Genomic DNA, 17,248 nt, shown 5'->3' on the forward strand with positions numbered 1-17,248 from the left:
GTCCATTTATGTATGATATTTGGGTTAATGAATCCGATGTCATAGATTTGTGTTTTTCTGCATTCGACAATCTTCAACCTGCATAATATAGTGAGGATAATTATATATACATGCAACAAAAGAGCTGAACAAATTACATAAGTAATACTTATAGACAGCTGCAAGTCATGAGTTGTTTGTCGAGGGCCATTTGATTGTATAACTAGAATAACTCCACAAATTCAACAGGCAACATCTCAGTTTCAAAGAGGTCATGCTCCTTTTTAATTCTCAGCATGAAACATTCTTTCCAGACTCGCTGCAGGTTTTAATCAAAAAATTGGTTTATTTTCGCTAGCACGTTGCATTGTACTCCGTACATGTTCTTCAGAGCGAAGCCATTCGAGCACTAGACATGTCCTTCTTTCAGGCCCAGGGAAGATCTACAAGAAGAAGAAGAGATATGGTATCCGTCTCCTGCAAATCGATTGCAAATTTGCAATGACGACATTGTTCACTGTGTTGCACAACTCATGCACATCCCGAGTAAAAATGGACATCACTAATTTGATATGCACTCACTCCTACTATTTATTACTTACATAATGTACACCATACGAACGCCAATCACACCACCTGTGTCTTGCTGTACACTCTGATCACTAGCTCAAGCTAAAAACCTATAAACTAAAGAAATCTAGTTCACCCAAAACAACAAAACCCTATTCTAACGGTCAATGTACATACTCCGGACTAACAAAATTTCACTTCAGACACATCTACACTATGCCGGAACAAGTTTAGGGTCTAGAGCGTCATGACACCCGTTAGACCGACGAATACAGGGGACAAAATACAGCAGTGCCATGCCGTTCAGATTCTGCCATTCTTGCGTCTGGGTACACTACATTGTCCAGAATCTGTCCGGGTCAGGGCTAAACAAGGAATGATCCTGGATCTCCAGATTTGCTATGTGCCAGTTGACCAGTCTGGCTTGAAGCGACTTGACAACAAACAAGACGACTGGCATTATCCACCATCCATCATCATCCCTACCCTTGAAGCTGCAGATGCGCCAAAGAACAAACAGATCAGCATATGACATATGGTATTTTTTTATTTCTTTTGTCTCATCTAATTTGTAATTAAGTCACTCCGAAACACAATACTTACGAAGCCTTTTATCCCAAACAAGTTCGGGTAGGCTAGATATGAAACCCTTTCACGAGGACTTCCCAGGAGGTCACCCATCCTAGTACTACTCTTGCCCAAATGGGTTTCATACCCAAAAGACTGGCTAGTTTTTACGTTGGCTCGCCAAGCCTATCACAACCCTTAGATATGAAACCCTTTCACGAGGACTTCCTAGGAGGTCACCCATCCTAGTACTATTCTCGCTCAAATGGGTTTCATACCTATGGGACTGGCTAGTTTTTACGTTGGCTCGCCAAGCCTATCACAACCCTCCTCCTTTACCCGGGCTTGGGACCGGCTATGCCTAGAAGACATAGGTAAGTAATTGTCTGGATTCTCAATGATGCACATATGGAATCTAACCTTTTGGCGTTTGATGCATGAACTGAAGACACTGTCAAAGAAGATAGCCCAGAGTACATAGCACCATAGACGATTGCTACAATCTGCAAGGAAATAAGATTCATAAGTCTCCGAGCCTGTTACATTATGCGGTATATAGATATTAAACTGTTGTGATGCATTTCAAACTGATAGCAATAGAACTAACAGATACAGTCTCTACTTGTACAAGCCACATATAAAAGAGCTCAAGGATAAATCACTGTAAACAAGACTTACAATGTTTATAACAGAAGTAGTATTCCAAAGTGTAAAAATACGGGTGACAGAAGATCTTTTTGGTCCTCGGCTGAAAAGTGCATTGAGGCCAGCAAGAAAAGGGGAAAGCAAAGCAAGGGGTGGAATAAGCAGTACAGCGAGGAAAGCTCCAACAGATATCCAGTAGTATTGTACAAGCATAAGCAAGGTGATGGTAAAATCACCCACAAGTACAACACAGATAAGCAACTGCAATGTTTCCTGAAATGCCAAAGGAAGGTCGCGGTTAAGGTAAATAGGTAACTGTCATGTACAGCATGAGCATTTGTGTGTTTATAGAAAGGGTCTAGTGGTTGCTTACCGCATAGCCAATAGGCCTGCAATTTTGCAAGAGCAACGACAGAGGGAATAGATAGTCTCTTTTGTAGTCCAGTGACTTCAGTGTCTCTTCGTTTATGACCCCACCAGTCACTCCGCCTGTCAACCGCTTTCTGGAAACACCGTAGCTTGTGCAAGGCTGATCCTGAACTGCCTGCTTGGAACCCAGTAGTGGAACTGCAAAATTCTTCCTGTAGAATTAAAAAACAGAGCAGTCATTTCACACAGCATGAGAAATGTTTTTTGTAAGACATGCTATTGTAGTTGGCCTTTCTTTTCATACCTTGAGCGATCACCAAAATCTGGGGCATGCTCGTGATGGTGGTGACTCTTGTAGAAGTTTTCATTCACTGCTACAACAATACCTAGCTGGTAATAACCAGAAGCAGTGGCCTGAAACCACCCTAGCTCTACTCGAACACCATGTCGCTCAAGTTGGGGATTCCCATGACTCTTAATCCAAGAAACAACCGGGCCCAGAGTTGACCGGATGCTGCGTTGCTTTACTGTCCTCAACTGAGTATTCAAGCCAGCTACTAATCTGTTCCAGATCGCAGTAGACACATACTGGGAAAATGAAACAGAGTCACCGGGAGTGATTGAACACAAGAAATGCATTTTGTAGCATATATAAGAAGAAGAAAATAAGCAGCAGAGGCCTCAAAAACACTAGAATATGATATCAAAACCAAACACAGCCAATAGGGATTTTTATACCATTTGCCTCAAAGTTGTTGCACGCCTATGACAATTTGCACAAGTTGAGGCATATCAAATGGGGCAAGTTACAAAGGCACACTAACCTCAGGGCAAACGATAAAAATTACGTACCAATAAATAATGCATTACTTTGGCAGACAAACATATCCTGAGCAAGACTGGAAATTTTTCACTTCGACCATGTGAGACAAAGTGGCTACTGGCTAATCCTCATGTAGTAGTAATATAATTGGGAACATGGAGCATATCTATAGATATAAAAAAAAGTAATGTCATTGGCATCACTTGTTCAATATGAAGTTGTCTAATGTTCACCTGGCCAAGAAGATTTGACAGTAATGTATCACTGTGCAGGTGGTATGGGGACATATAGCTCCCCTCACCGCCAAAAATTAAACACATTGGAAACCTCTTCTGGATTGTGGCCGCTACATCAAGTCGTTTCTCATCACCTCCCAGAAAGAAATCAATGTAAGCGACCATCAAGTCTGGAGTTGAACCAACCTGTTAAGTTCAAACAATTACATGTTAGACTGATATGTCAGCAACGAAAATAACACACCAAATTTCCCTCCATTCCTAACAAACAGCTATTCATGGTTCACAGAGCTAAGAAAGAGTATAATTCAGATCAAGTGAAACTCAGCTGAATAATATCTCTGAGAACCTATTCCAGGTATATTTGGTGAGTTTGGGTACAAATTTAGATACATGGCTAGTACACCATTCAACTGAAACCCAGTTGAACTGATTTTAAAAACATTGACACAACTACTACTGGTTCTAATACCAAATGACGTGACTAAATTATGATTACTGACCTTCAGCCCTTTATATAGAGCCCGTGATCTGCAAGAGCGAAGACATGAATGGTCGTACTCAGATTTAACGTATTCTTGAAGACGATGGATTTTCTTTCTTCTGCGCCATTGCTTCCAAGACCAGGCACAAGGATATGCAAGTACTGCAAGTATACTATGCACAGAACCTTCCCACCACTCAAAGGCTGCTACCAAGTTTATCTCATCGATAAAACGATTAAAAGCATCTTCATACCTGGGAAAAAATAACAGAATTGTCACCTACAGTCAGAAGATACATATATATCAAAGATGGAAACAGTAAACGTTGTTCTTTCACGGATGGGCCATTAAATTGATACCCATATGTCATTCAGATCAATCAAGATAATAGTCGCTCCTGCTTCGAACATGATAATCGAACTGTTTTCAGCAAATTCCATAGTTCAAGGTAGGCCTTAAAGGGTTTTGGATCTCGATTTTTAGCATAAAAGTTTTATACTTGGTCACTTTTTTTGCTCCAGCTCAGTTGGTTTCATCAACAATATAATTGCTGTGTACCTGTGAATCAAGAACCACTACAGCAAGGATGGCTGTATGAGAACATCCAAGCTACAACTTCTAAGAAGAAGAAAAAAAGAAAAGACAATAAGAGGAAGGATTTCACAAATGGGTAAATCAACAGAACAGTGCAACAATTTATATAGGTTAGTGGCGCGTATAACAATGTGAACATTAGTGACATGTAGAACAATTCACATCTGAAGTTATATATTTGCAGTGCAACTTATAGTAACTTTTGTGAATTATATTGCTTTGTGGTGAATGAACGCGAATGAATCAGTGATCATGTAACGTCATAGATTCATAAGATGAAAAGCCTTACACAATGCCAATTATAGATTCAGGGGGCGAGTAAGGAAGATGCCACGGTTCTCGGAATGTATTAGGTCCCATGAAGTACATTCTGTGCACATGGCTTTGTGTTTCTTCTGCCCTGCTGGCCCCAGGTACCTATTTATAAGAAAATACACAATAAGCAAGATTTCTCAACAAACTGTACTACAAGTGTCCCTATACTTTATCATATTTAAGAGCTAATTATCCTTTGATGAGGTGGAAAGCTTTTGACAAGGCATGTTTAGATAAATAGAAGTAGTGGGGATCAACTAATAAAGGAAAACTTTTTTCCATAAATGTTGAGGTGGGCCTTTGATGAGGTGGCATGTCTGGTGAAATGGCATGTGTGCATGTTAAGATAAATAGGAGTGGCGATCAACTACTTAGGTATATAGGATTGGCTCAATGATCAGATCTAGGTGATTTTGCAGTTGCTCTAACTACATCTAAAGACCATGTAGCATAAAATGAACTATACCTCAGCCAATGAAAGCAAAAAAGGCGAAGAAGCATAGGCATCATTGTGGATTGCACTTGTAGCCCGATACGTCACTTCACTCTCACCAATTTTAACTCTTACGGCACTTAAGATGAGTGCCAAAAGAATAATTGCAAAGAATAGGAAAACTGCAAAAGACCAAGGACCCCCAAAAGTATATATAACTTCCTCAAGTGGTGTGTAACAATTTGGCATCTTGTACTTAGCAGATATGCACTTATACGGGCAGGATGGCTGGGTAACACCACCTAGCAAGTCAAAGTTAATGCTTAGTTTCTTCCATGCAAAGTCAAGACGTTTGAACATAAACAAGACAAGATAATGCAAGTCTGATGACCTACCTCTTACATATATGAAGTCAGCACGGTTTGGAAGAGCATTCAAAGAACAAGGGGTGCAGAGAGATGAGTTGGACCCAGCAACATTTTTATATGTTCCAACTGGGCATTCCTGGAAAGAGTTGTATAGTCAGTAAATGGTTTCAAAGGAACTAACAGAAAGTCATCTGCTAGTTAGAGAACATAATTAATGCATAAAAAAGCAACTACACCCCTCCAACACCAAGAAGTATTCTTTTACAATTTGTGGTGTCCGATGCAAGACTTTGGCTAATATTTTCTTATTTTGGAAATACTTAGCAAGATAAATCCAATGCCATTATTTTAATGTTTTCAATCTATGTAGTTTTACTTATATTAATAGTCAAAAAATAAAAATTATTAACCACATGGATCCCTACGTCACCAATATTAGAGACGAGACGCAGAAATAACTTGGTTTCACAGTATTCATCATGTCAAAAATAGTCCAGAACATTTTATCAAGGGCAGACAAAAATCTAAGACTTTGATCCTTCAAAGTCCAGTATATAGCATGTGTAACAGTGCAAGTGAGAGTGATCTGGCTACTCAGTAGCTCGTATCATAATGTGCTAAACAGGGAGATAACCAAGCATATGTCCAATTGTTTTTCTAACATGCCCCGTAAACAATTGATTATGGATCGTTTTAATTATGCACAATGAACAGTTGACAATTTACTGCTGCTAAAGATATCAAACAATGGCATAGAAGCATCTATCCCCTACTATCTTCCTGGACAAAGGGAAAGAACAAATTTGGTGACCCGAACTGATTCTTACGACCAGCACTGGGACTAGAAACAAATGCCTGCCCCACGAAAGTTCGACGACAGATGGGCTTGAAATCAGCAGTTGGCGAACCACACACATTGCGCTCTTTTGCTTGCCGCAGCTGAAATGTGATTTGGACAGGTCAGCTGCAACTGCTGATTCTGTCATGGGCAGAGCAACCTCATTCCAAGGGGCTGATTCACAATGGTAGTGGATCTGCGAGATGCAGAGCCTTGCAGGTTGATTTGCAGAAAGGTTCCCATAATTTTAGTGTCTGGGTCAATTTGGCGCAAAAGAAACAGAAACTTCTTCGAGGATGTGCAACAGCAACGAGTGGGTAGAAAATAATGGCAAGTGTAGGGGTGTTTTCTTTCAAGTTTGAACCACCGTGAGAGATAGACTTAGCCAGGGAGAAGATGGTCTAGAAGTAGCGGCTAAAACAGTTTGATTGATGGTGATCCTCCTCAGCTGGCCAGTTCAGCGGGAGAGGAGTAGTCGTGTCTTCCAGGGCGAGTGCCATGATCTAGCGGCAGAGGTGATGAGCATCAAGACGGAGTATGTGGTGAAGGTTCTTTTGAGAAAGTTCCCTCTCTTTCAGCGACTTCGACTTAGCCTATTAGCCCTCCGTTCATCCATTGTCACTAACAACCTTACCTTTTCCCTAACAAAAAAGATGTGCAAAGCTTCTACGGCTCTCTAAAAAGAAGTACGAACCATAAATAGGCTTAGTTTTGTACTGCATCCTGGGGCCAAAATGTTCTGTCCACCCTAGCCTCATCCCTCTTTTTTTTCTGTCCCCTTTGATGTAAATATTCTGGATGTTACTCCTTAATGAAAATGGATGCAGAGATTTTGCATATACAAGAAAAGGAACAGGTAAAAGAAATTAATATGTATTAAGATGAATACTGTATATTGTTTGTGTTACTAATAACAGAAAACATGCTATCTGGATGAACAAAGACATGTCAAGTTTAGTGCTCATACCGTACAAAATGTTCCATATAGTCCCACAGGGCACTCCTTTCCTGTTATTGTTCCATCTTCTCCAAAATGCCCATCATCATTACCGGAACCTCCACTACACAAAAGAACAGCTATTGGAAATTAGCACAAGAATATATTCATTCACTAAAACTTCTCTTTGCTCATGGCAGTGCACAAATGAAGTTCCATCCCAAAACAAAATACTATGGAGCTCTCCCATGTAGGTCAACACAGATAGTAGCCATTGCATTTCATGATGAAAACATACATCTCAGGAGAAAAATAAAACAACAAGCATGCCTAGGAAATTTAGAGTACATCGCACCACAAGTATTAAAAAAATGCCTTTAAAGTAATAAATTGCACCACAGATACCTGATCCAATAACAAAGTAACAATTAGGCTGGGTGTTGGACCCGCCTAGACAGTGCTATGAGGACAATGGCACCAACTAAGCGGCAATGTTGAGCTTGACGTGGCAGGCAAAAGGCAGTGACTCATAGGTCTGCTACTCTGGCCTAGATCTGCAGCAGTAACTTCAGAGCAGAACAGGGATAACATGAGCAGTGACTCATAGGGCTTCGCTGCTTCAGCACGGCCTCCATCACCATCAGTCTCCACCGGGCTACTCCTATCGTGAGTTCACAGGCCACCACTGCTGATCTCTTCACTGGTTTCTTCCTATCAACCAGCTAGATCGAGTGATCATGACCATAGAGGAGTGGAGGGAGACAGAAGCATGCTTTGGTATGTGACGTCAATGGTGGGGAGAAGCTGAAGAAGCAGCAGCAGTAGAAGTTGACACTTGACAGCAGCACGCAACAAACATACTGCTTCTGGTTAGCTTCTCCTTGCCTACCTAACTTCTCTGTTGGTTTACATCCATATCTGTTTTGTTTGTGTTCCAGATAATGTAGTAGCAAGCAGACAGTGCCACTTTCAATAGTGTTGACTTCATTAATTAGTGACTTAAAACACGAGACAGGAAAACAGAGGAAGCAGCAGATAAGAAACTTCTGAAAATCAGGATGATTTACAGAAAACACCATCAAACAACTTAAGTTCCAATGTTGTACCCTCCGGTAAGCTAACACTTTGTTGACTGTCCTAATTCCTAAGATCCCGTCCAAACTAACAAGCGAGTCCATTGTGGATTCTGCTTGAACACTGAGGTTGCAACAGAACACCAATAATCACATGTAACCGCAACAGAACTCCCATAAGCATTTTCTGAAAAAAATTGCAGTAATGAAATTGGGTATTTCAACACTTATGCAAGCATATGATCTCTTTCTGTATGATCCCTTTCTGATATGTAGGTGTCACTATGAAGGAATTTATTGTATCAGGTATACTGGTTAAAAGAAAATCATTTGGAAGGCTCATAGCAAACAATAAATAGCATGATCATGTCTCATGACTTTAGAGAGACAAGTATATACAAAAGCAAGCAACCTCCTTTATAATTATCATTGGTATTTGCACGATTACATACCTTGATGCTACTGTACCATTGATTGAAGCAATCTGAACAAATTCGTCTCCAGTAGCAATATTTGACCAGTGGAAGTGTATTCTGCCACCGCCACCACCACCTCCACCATGTATGCCTCCTTTGCCCCCAGATGCTGACAGTGAAGAATTTTTCTCTACCAGAAGCCCTTGAAGGAAAAAAAGAATTGTTCCTCCAGAACCACCACCAATGCCACCTTTGAAGGACCCACTGGAATTTCCAGTTGTGTCTCTATTGTTTTCACCATTAGAGCTCACAGAACCATAAATTAACAATCTTGCAAGTGGCCATTTCATCGACCCAATGACTGCATCAGGAAATTGAACAGAATTTAAGAGAAAAGTGGTACCAAAAGCTTTGCAAGGTAAATGTACTTATTTCCAGAAGAAAACCGAAAATAAAAGGTAGTTAAGTAAGAGTGCATGTAGTAGAATATGCTCTCATTGTGCAGGCAAGCACAGAATAAGGAAAAGGAAAATATGCTCACAGCAAGCTTGAAGGAAAATATATTCAGCACGGTAAACCCCCACTGTGGATAAAGATTCACAACACAAGATCACACAAAATAGTGCATACCTATTAATCCCCCACCAGCATTGCTATCGCCTGACTCAAGAGAACCACTACCACTTCCTAGCTCACATGGAAGATAAGCACTGCCATATTTTTGACCTCCTTCACTTGTCATGCCGTTGTAAATCCCTATACCACCCTGGCCTCCATGACCAGCCCCACCACCAGCTCCATACTTAAGAAATGTTCCTCTACCAATGCCTGCTTTGCAACCTATAAAAAGATCCAGATTGCTGAGTGAACAGAGTTACCACACTGATAGGAAAGGTTCCAGTTCTTTTACTGATCACAACACAAAAACAATGAATCACCTAACTCTGAGGCACTTATTGCGCCACCATCCGTAATAGTCACAGTTCTTGCTCGATGAATATGAATTATACTCCCCCTGACTATGCCACCGACAGTTATGTCTTCAACACGGCAAATCTGCAAAATGTGAATTTCTTATGAAAAAGCTAGAACAGAACACGTACTCCGAACTGCAATATAGCCAGATCCAATTTAAACAAAACAAAACGCACATGCAACTATGAGAAAAATATGAACTTGATGTTATTTCTATTGGCAAGAGGGAGTATTATTGTTTTGTGATACCATGAAGGTGTATCATTCACCACCCTCACCACGTTAGTAGCAAGAGGTGGTTCGTTTTTCTATCCATTTGATATATTAGTTGTCCTGTATAACCCATGAAATCATTCGGGTTCGCTGATCCCCATGTTTTGCATTCCATCAGTAGAGGGAGTGTTGAATAAAAAAATATCAGAAAATGCAAGATGAAGAAAATCATCTCTCTGCTGAATCAGGTATCAAAATTTACATGGTATACGACACATTTCAACAGGCAAGTAAGTTAGCGAAAACATCTTGTGAAATAATTATACAAAGGCACAAATGTAACTAAAAGTTCAGCCATCATGCTTCCTTGCCAAAAAGTTCTTATGGAAGATCTACAAGCTAATGAAAATTATGAGCTTCCCTCACAAGAGAATGGCGCAGCAAACAATCCTTACTTGTAGTGTAAATGACAAGGAGCTGTTCACATGGCAATCATCAGGGGGTGCGATTAACTCACTAGGGCATGTTTTACTTTCACAGACCGAAAGTGCATCCCTGATATACACAAATGTCAATCCACAGGATTGGTTAGAAGCAACTAAAGACCATTAATTTAGACTGAAATAGCAGAACTTACAAGCTGCTTCGAACATCCTCATCCAGTGGAGCCTGGACAACGGAACCAGGACCAACCTGCGCATACATCAAGAGAAGTTGTAGTCACAAAAGTTATAACTACATGGGACAAATTTTATCTCCAGGATGGCTAATTGCGCAAAAAGTGGATAGGTAATGCATATATTACGATCTTACTTCAATGTTGTAAAACAGAGACAGAAACAGTTGGCGTGCTTTGATTCCATCTCCAGGACCACTCAAATTAAGAAGTCCTTGTCCATAAACTCCCAAAGCAGCATTGGAAGATATCACTGACCCATGCTGTTAGAACAGAGAAAACTGAATTTCCACTACTAAGAAAAGAACATTTTGGCAGTAAGGCTTTCAAACAAACATACCTTGAGTACGACAAGGTTTCTTGCCTCAAGCATGGATGCAAGAACAACATCCTTACCCCCACCATCTATCTGAATCTTCGAATCCCACATCAAGAGCACCTTCACATACATTCTGAAAGCACCATACACCTTCAATAACAGGAGTAAGTTAGGACTGCATAACCTGCTCAGGAATGATTATAATGAAGTAACCACACAGTATATTTGGTACATCAGATGTGTCTTCCTGTTGGATCTTTGCAATTACAAGGGAGACACACGCGCACACACATGAGCCCATCCTCTAATCGCATGCTAGAATGACGGAAACCAGACATAATTCGGTGAATTTCACTAAATCCTACTGTACACACCTACACGTATGTGTAAAAACGTGAGCAGCAGGATTTGAGCCCTGTCGGGCGGAGCTGTTGCCCCCACGACTCCACCACCCCACCAAGAGGTGGTTCTCATCTTCCTTCTAAATATAATCCTACTATAGCAAGCAATGCTTCAATGCCTGCAAGTGTTGGACACATGACAGTTCCTCGATGCTTCTCCAGCATGGGTGAGGGACATGGAAAGTATCAGAGAATCCCTCTGGTGTATCGGAGCCATGTCAGGTCACGTGTTGGGATATTGTTATTCTCCTCTGACAGGGCAAGGTCTCAAGTTTGGAGCAAAAATATCTTGTAGTTGAGCAACTGACAGTCTAGGCAGTACACGAAGAGCAATATCAACTCAGCTGAACGGAAGAATGGAACTTGCACAAAACTCTAAAGCGGGTCAGAACATAGTCGACTCAGCAGGCTAGAATGGATTTTCAAGAAGCGTAATCATATCAAATTAATACTAGACATATTTACTGCATGCAGCATGGTGCAGTTCGATTGGTGAAATTTAGGATATCAAATTGTGTCACAGGGCACTGAAATTTACAGACGTAAAAGCATCCCCATCCACATACACATGCGCTTGCACCAAGAATATATAGTATGCAATTTAGTTTGTTATAATTCTCACAAACCAGTTGGATCTCTCAACATCCACACCTTTAATAGCTTTCCACACGAGAAATTGATGCACCGGCCAAGGAACTCTCCGATGATCAGCCCCTTGCTCAAGCGATTGTAAATTTCGTCAAATAATTGTTTTTTAAGAAATGCTCGTCCACTATTGCATTGGAGGCCTTAACTTCTATAATCGCAGTAAGACTTCTTTAAAACAATTAATTTAGATCATCAACCCCTCCTTTACCTCGGTGCTTAAGGAAAACTCTCCATCACTGTGAAACCTATGACACCTTCAGCATGCAAATCATAATTCACTATAGAAGAATTGATCAATTTACTATGTGATGCATATATGTATACAACAAGGCATACCTTTATAACAGAGTCACTCATTAGAAGCTCCTCTGCAACCAGTTCAAACTCTGAAATTGGATTTTCAGACAACCCAAAGCAAATGCTACCCCCAGTAAGTAGCCTTATTTGCCCTGTCACCTGAACAAGTAGAAAATAGGAGCAAATAAAAACAGCGAATTTAATAATGGGAATGCAGATAGGAATAGGAAAGGTGCCAAATAATAACAATCAGTAGGTAAAGAGGAAGCAATGCGCAAAGAATATAAAGGGCATGGAAACCCATCCAAACAGATTTAGAAAGGAGCTCCATCATTAAAAAAAACATGCCTCATATGCATAGACTTCGTTGCTCGCTCAGGTCTAGAAATAATATATTCGAATATAAATCATTTAGTAGCCTATGTAAACAGAAAAGTTGTGATCAACAACTAAATTAAACAATTTAGCCACAACGAAGAAAAAGAAAGATAATGAATAGGGAAAAAATCATAGTAGAGTGACAACTGCAGGAATCAATGGTTACAAACAGTTTGTGCTGACACTCTATGGCATGTGCCTTGTCTCCTCCCAGGCTCCCATAACGAGCACCGCCAAACTTTTTTACCTCTATAGGAACCCATGGCACAGCAGTACCATTGCAAAGAGCTAGCTCAGATAAGAAGTTGTCTGGGTCCTGGATTTTTAATTGATCTGAAGGGGTAGTAAATAGAGAGTGTTTACGCTGTGTTGGTAGGCTTTGCGTCTATTCCGTATAAGACAGAATATGGCACCCGGCAGCCAGGCTAGCCAAGTCAAGCTAACAAGAGCCCGAGACACTTTACCCTTGACCAATGCTGCGATTGCAAGGCACGGGTACTGGGCGGGCACCGCAGCGAGGAACCCTAGTGGCAAGCTGGCACCATGGTGGAAAAGCTCCTATAACACAAAACCTCTACATTTAACATCTGTCTGGCCCCTCTGATGGTTAAATCCTGGCTCAACCCTGTGTGTGACTGAGAACATAGGAACACCACAAGCAAGTTGGTACTCAACAGCTCATCACTTTACAATCACATTAGCTTGTTGAGAACAAGGTCATGTAAATTTGAGAAACTGGATGATAGCCCAGTGGTGGAGTGAAGTGGTGTCTCCTTGCCAACCTGAGTTTGACCCCTGTGGGGATCAAAGCCCATTGATTTATTTCACGGAGTGAATAAACCAGTGCTATCTTCTTAATGATGTGTGCAGATGCTACACCCCAAGTGTCATTATTAACATCAACTAAAATTTTGTTGTGACAATATTGACAATTAGATTAGTGTAGGTCTTATTACTGAACCTCCTTAAATGGGGAAAATACATTTACAAAAAGAATTGTATATTAGTGCGGTGTAGATGCAATACTGAGACAAGACACTTAAAGAAAATCGAGATACTAGTGCAGTTATACAGGTACAGTGTATACAATAATACATAACCTCAGAATTAGTTGTGCAAAGGTATACAAAATATTGTTTGATGAAGAGGCGTGATGTTAGTGGTAAGTCAGAGTATTCAAACCTGTACTCTGGACCACAGCAAGGGAACCAGAACTTTTGCATTGCTCTCGACAAGCACATTGGACCAAAGTTTAGTCACTGAGAAACCCAGCAATGGAGTTTCCGTATGCGTGGTGAAGTTTCCATTGCTGACCTTTAGAGTCTCCAATGATTTATCATATATTGTGCCTGCTGCACCAGCATTCTGGGGGCACCCAAAACTCTGTCCACCTGATGAATGTGAAAAAAGTTTATCATCAGAATACAACGAAAGGGGGAAGGATTGCATTACTGAAAAGTTATGAAGCAAAAAGGCGCATGTCCATACCAAAAACACATACATCAATATTCAACACTCAAGATGAATATGAAGAGACATAACAGTAACAATATAAACTGAGGCTCACAATTTCCATAGTTAGACCTATGCAGTGAATTTTGACAAGGTAGGGTATCTAGATTTTGATTATCATTATTTATTGAATGTCTAGATAAAATTGCAAGCAAAATAACGGCGGGCAAATTTAGTACATTCAGAGTTAATTATCTGTTCCCTTGCAGAAGAGGTACATGATTTCCAACATACACTTTTCTTGTCTCTTTGTAAAACGTTTTGTTTGTCTTAGTTTTACACTAAATCACCACAGACCAAAAAACATGTGCTAATGTGCATATATGGTAACATATAAACGGGCAATGTCCCCTGAGATTCTGATAGTCAATAGTTAATACTACATTGATATCTTGCTCTCAAGAACTTCATTATTGATATTTAGCAGTTGTTCCGTTAGGAGAAACCAGTGACTCATGAAAAAAGGTGTTTGCACACAAGAGCTGTACTTTATGCAAAACAAGGCCGCATAAGTTTAACATCATGAATATCATGGCTATTTTCTTAAGGTCATCACGCAATTGCCTCTAAACGTAGAAACACATCGCAACTCACAAGCAATGAAAAGGTCAAAGTTTTTTTTTTTGCACAGCAACTAAATCAACGGAGTGCAGTAATTGAGCCATATCTACATGATGTGCAACATGTGTGTCACACCCTTAATGCATTTGGTACAGTTACTAACTAGCCAGAGAACCAATACATGACACTAAACAGTATTAGTAATCAGTAAGAAATATCCGTTGCACTTTTAATTGAAATAGTTTGGCCGACTGTGCTCCCCTATGAGGAAATGCTAGTGGCAGGAGGGTTGCAAAACAGTTGCATAGAAACTAAGGCCAGAAAATACTCACCATGAGCTATAATTTCCAAATCTTGCTGAATGCTGTAAAATTTTAGGGATATCCTCCCACCACCTCCTCCGCCCCATCCATTACCACCGCCAGCACTTATTGTACCATTTCCATATCTAGAATGTTATACAATAAGGGAGTGTTGCATTTCACAGGTCAATTCAGAAAGCATAAAGTGCAAGTATGAGGTTTGCTACTTTACTTCAGTAATAATCCTATGAGAAAATGTTTATGGATCTTGCAGCAATTAATAAAGTAAATGTGTGCATCAGATAATATAGAAATAACTAATCAGGTGAGCCAGGATAATCAAATACCATGTCTACCAAATCAATTCGAAAGCCAAAGCAAGCATGTCTGCATTGCGCAACATTACTGGCATCTTTAGTAAGCAGAAGTGCATGTTCACATGGATGGAGATGAAAGGAGGTAAGGCAAGGAGCATGGAGGAAAGCAGAAGCAGCTACCATGGATAAAGTGACTGGATGCATGCTGATAGGAGCAGATGTGCAGAGTTGGCCATCATCAGAAGTGGTTACGGAGAATAATGAGATTCATATCAAAATTTGGATCAACAATGATCTAGGTCAGGTTTCAATGGGTTTTGCAAACATTTGAACCTGATGGTGGGCAGCTGAGACATTATGGGTCATAACAGGGCTATGTCTCGATTGTACCATTGGGGTCGCACTAGAGCATCATATCCAACAACACTTAGCCATATCATAACTCATGATATTTCTCAATATTTCAAACTTTAATAAATGGTCATTGTTAAAGGTTGTCTGCTTGAACAAGATAATGTGTGTATAGGGTAAGAGGAAGAAAGGCAGCACATGAGACAGCAAGTCACTGCTGATTTGCAACTCAAGCCAGCAACTGCACTCAAATTCTAGCGCCGCAGTACAACTAGACTAAGTCATAGATACTCTTGGTTCTTGTCTGCAATTCCTTGTTTTGACTGAAAATGTAATTTCAACATGATCCTGAATAATGCAGATTCACCCAGAGACATGGCAATTCATATTAAAAAATCCTTAACTAGAAAAAACATCATAATGTTCACATTATGAAGATATGTAGCCAGATCGTGCATTTATTTATCTACACAATCGTCCGGACTGGCTAATTACCATGGAATAGGACTCGGATGTTCTATCCAAGGATTTCACATTGCTATCATAAATCGTACTGAAAACAAGTAAAATGCCAAGAAATGGAGATCTTACAGCTTGAAAGCCTTGATCATAATGCTCCCACCAGACCCACCGCCCCCTTGGAGACTGCCCACGCCTCCTTCAGCAAGCACAACTCCATCAACCGTCAAAATGTCACTCGCCCTGAGCAAGACGCGGCCTCCGCCGTCCCCTCCAAGCCTCTCGTCAGCGGTCAAGCTCCCACCCTTGCTGCCGTAGCTCCACGGATTGTCCAGGAAGGCCCACGCGTACACGTCACCGCCCCAGTTGGTGTCGTTCGACACCTTGCACGACGCGCCGCGGCCGCCGTGGCCGCCGCCGGCGCCCTCGGGGCCGTGCGGCGTGCCGGAGGTCTGGGGCGGGGGCGCGCCGGCGAGGCCCGTGGTGTTGACGGCAGAGCCGCGGCCCAGCGAGACGTTGGCGGCGTGCAGGCCGACGGAGCCGGCGACGAGCTCGGCGCGCTCGCCGACCGCGATGGTCCCGGACACGTTGAACACGAGCCGGCAGCCGGGGACCCGGCAGGCGATGCTCACCCCGGCGCGTATCTCGACGCTGCCGCTCCCGTGCGCGCAGGCGTCGCGGGACAGGGCGGCGGTGCTGGAGGCGATGACGCAGACCGCGTCGAAGGACCCGGACCCGCCCAGCTCCTCGCAGGTCCGCGCGCTCGCCGCGCCGTCCCGGCACGGCAGGTCCGCCTCCGGGTCCTCCGCGCCGCCGCCCCCGACCCAGACGACCCCGTACGGGAGCCGCGCGAGGCTGTCCTCGCGCCGCAGCGCCAGCGCCGACGCGGAGGCGCGGTGGCTCCCGCTCCCGCCACCGCCCCCAATCAGACCGGCCGACGCGACGAGCAGCGCGGCCCAGCAGGCGAGGCGCGTCGCCGCGGCCGAGCGCTCCGGGCCGCAAATCATGGCTCAGCAGCGCATTCCGAGCGGGGAGAAGCGGTCCGAGCGAGCACCGGTGCGGGGCGGGCGGGCAGCGCCCCCGATTCGCGGCGGGTGGCGGCGGCGGCGGAAGACGGATCTCGGTGGAGCGAGAGCGGGGGGGATCTGCGAACCCTAGCGGCGCCGGCGCGCGCGCGGGGACGGGGAGGGG

General features: G+C 42.4%; 1 protein-coding gene across 1 annotated transcript; it reads right to left on the bottom strand.

The window, feature by feature from the left end:
- Positions 1–430: 430 nt before the first annotated feature.
- On the bottom strand, positions 431–17,087 carry LOC119361793. The gene is made up of 22 exons (XM_037626944.1): positions 16,190–17,087; positions 14,961–15,076; positions 13,738–13,946; positions 12,217–12,336; positions 10,853–10,981; positions 10,650–10,775; positions 10,474–10,529; positions 10,292–10,391; positions 9,587–9,704; positions 9,279–9,488; positions 8,685–9,009; positions 7,190–7,283; positions 5,412–5,520; positions 5,050–5,318; positions 4,558–4,685; positions 3,693–3,927; positions 3,187–3,375; positions 2,435–2,718; positions 2,135–2,342; positions 1,795–2,034; positions 1,537–1,619; positions 431–1,043 (listed from the first exon to the last, which is right to left on the bottom strand). The coding sequence occupies exons 1-22, from the start codon at positions 17,062–17,064 to the stop codon at positions 884–886; spliced, it is 4,383 nt and encodes a 1,460-aa protein (XP_037482841.1). The 5' UTR covers positions 17,065–17,087; the 3' UTR covers positions 431–883.
- Positions 17,088–17,248: the final 161 nt, after the last annotated feature.

Source organism: Triticum dicoccoides, chromosome 2B (assembly GCF_002162155.2).
Source record: "Triticum dicoccoides isolate Atlit2015 ecotype Zavitan chromosome 2B, WEW_v2.0, whole genome shotgun sequence".
Classification (NCBI taxonomy): Eukaryota; Viridiplantae; Streptophyta; class Magnoliopsida; order Poales; family Poaceae; genus Triticum; species Triticum dicoccoides.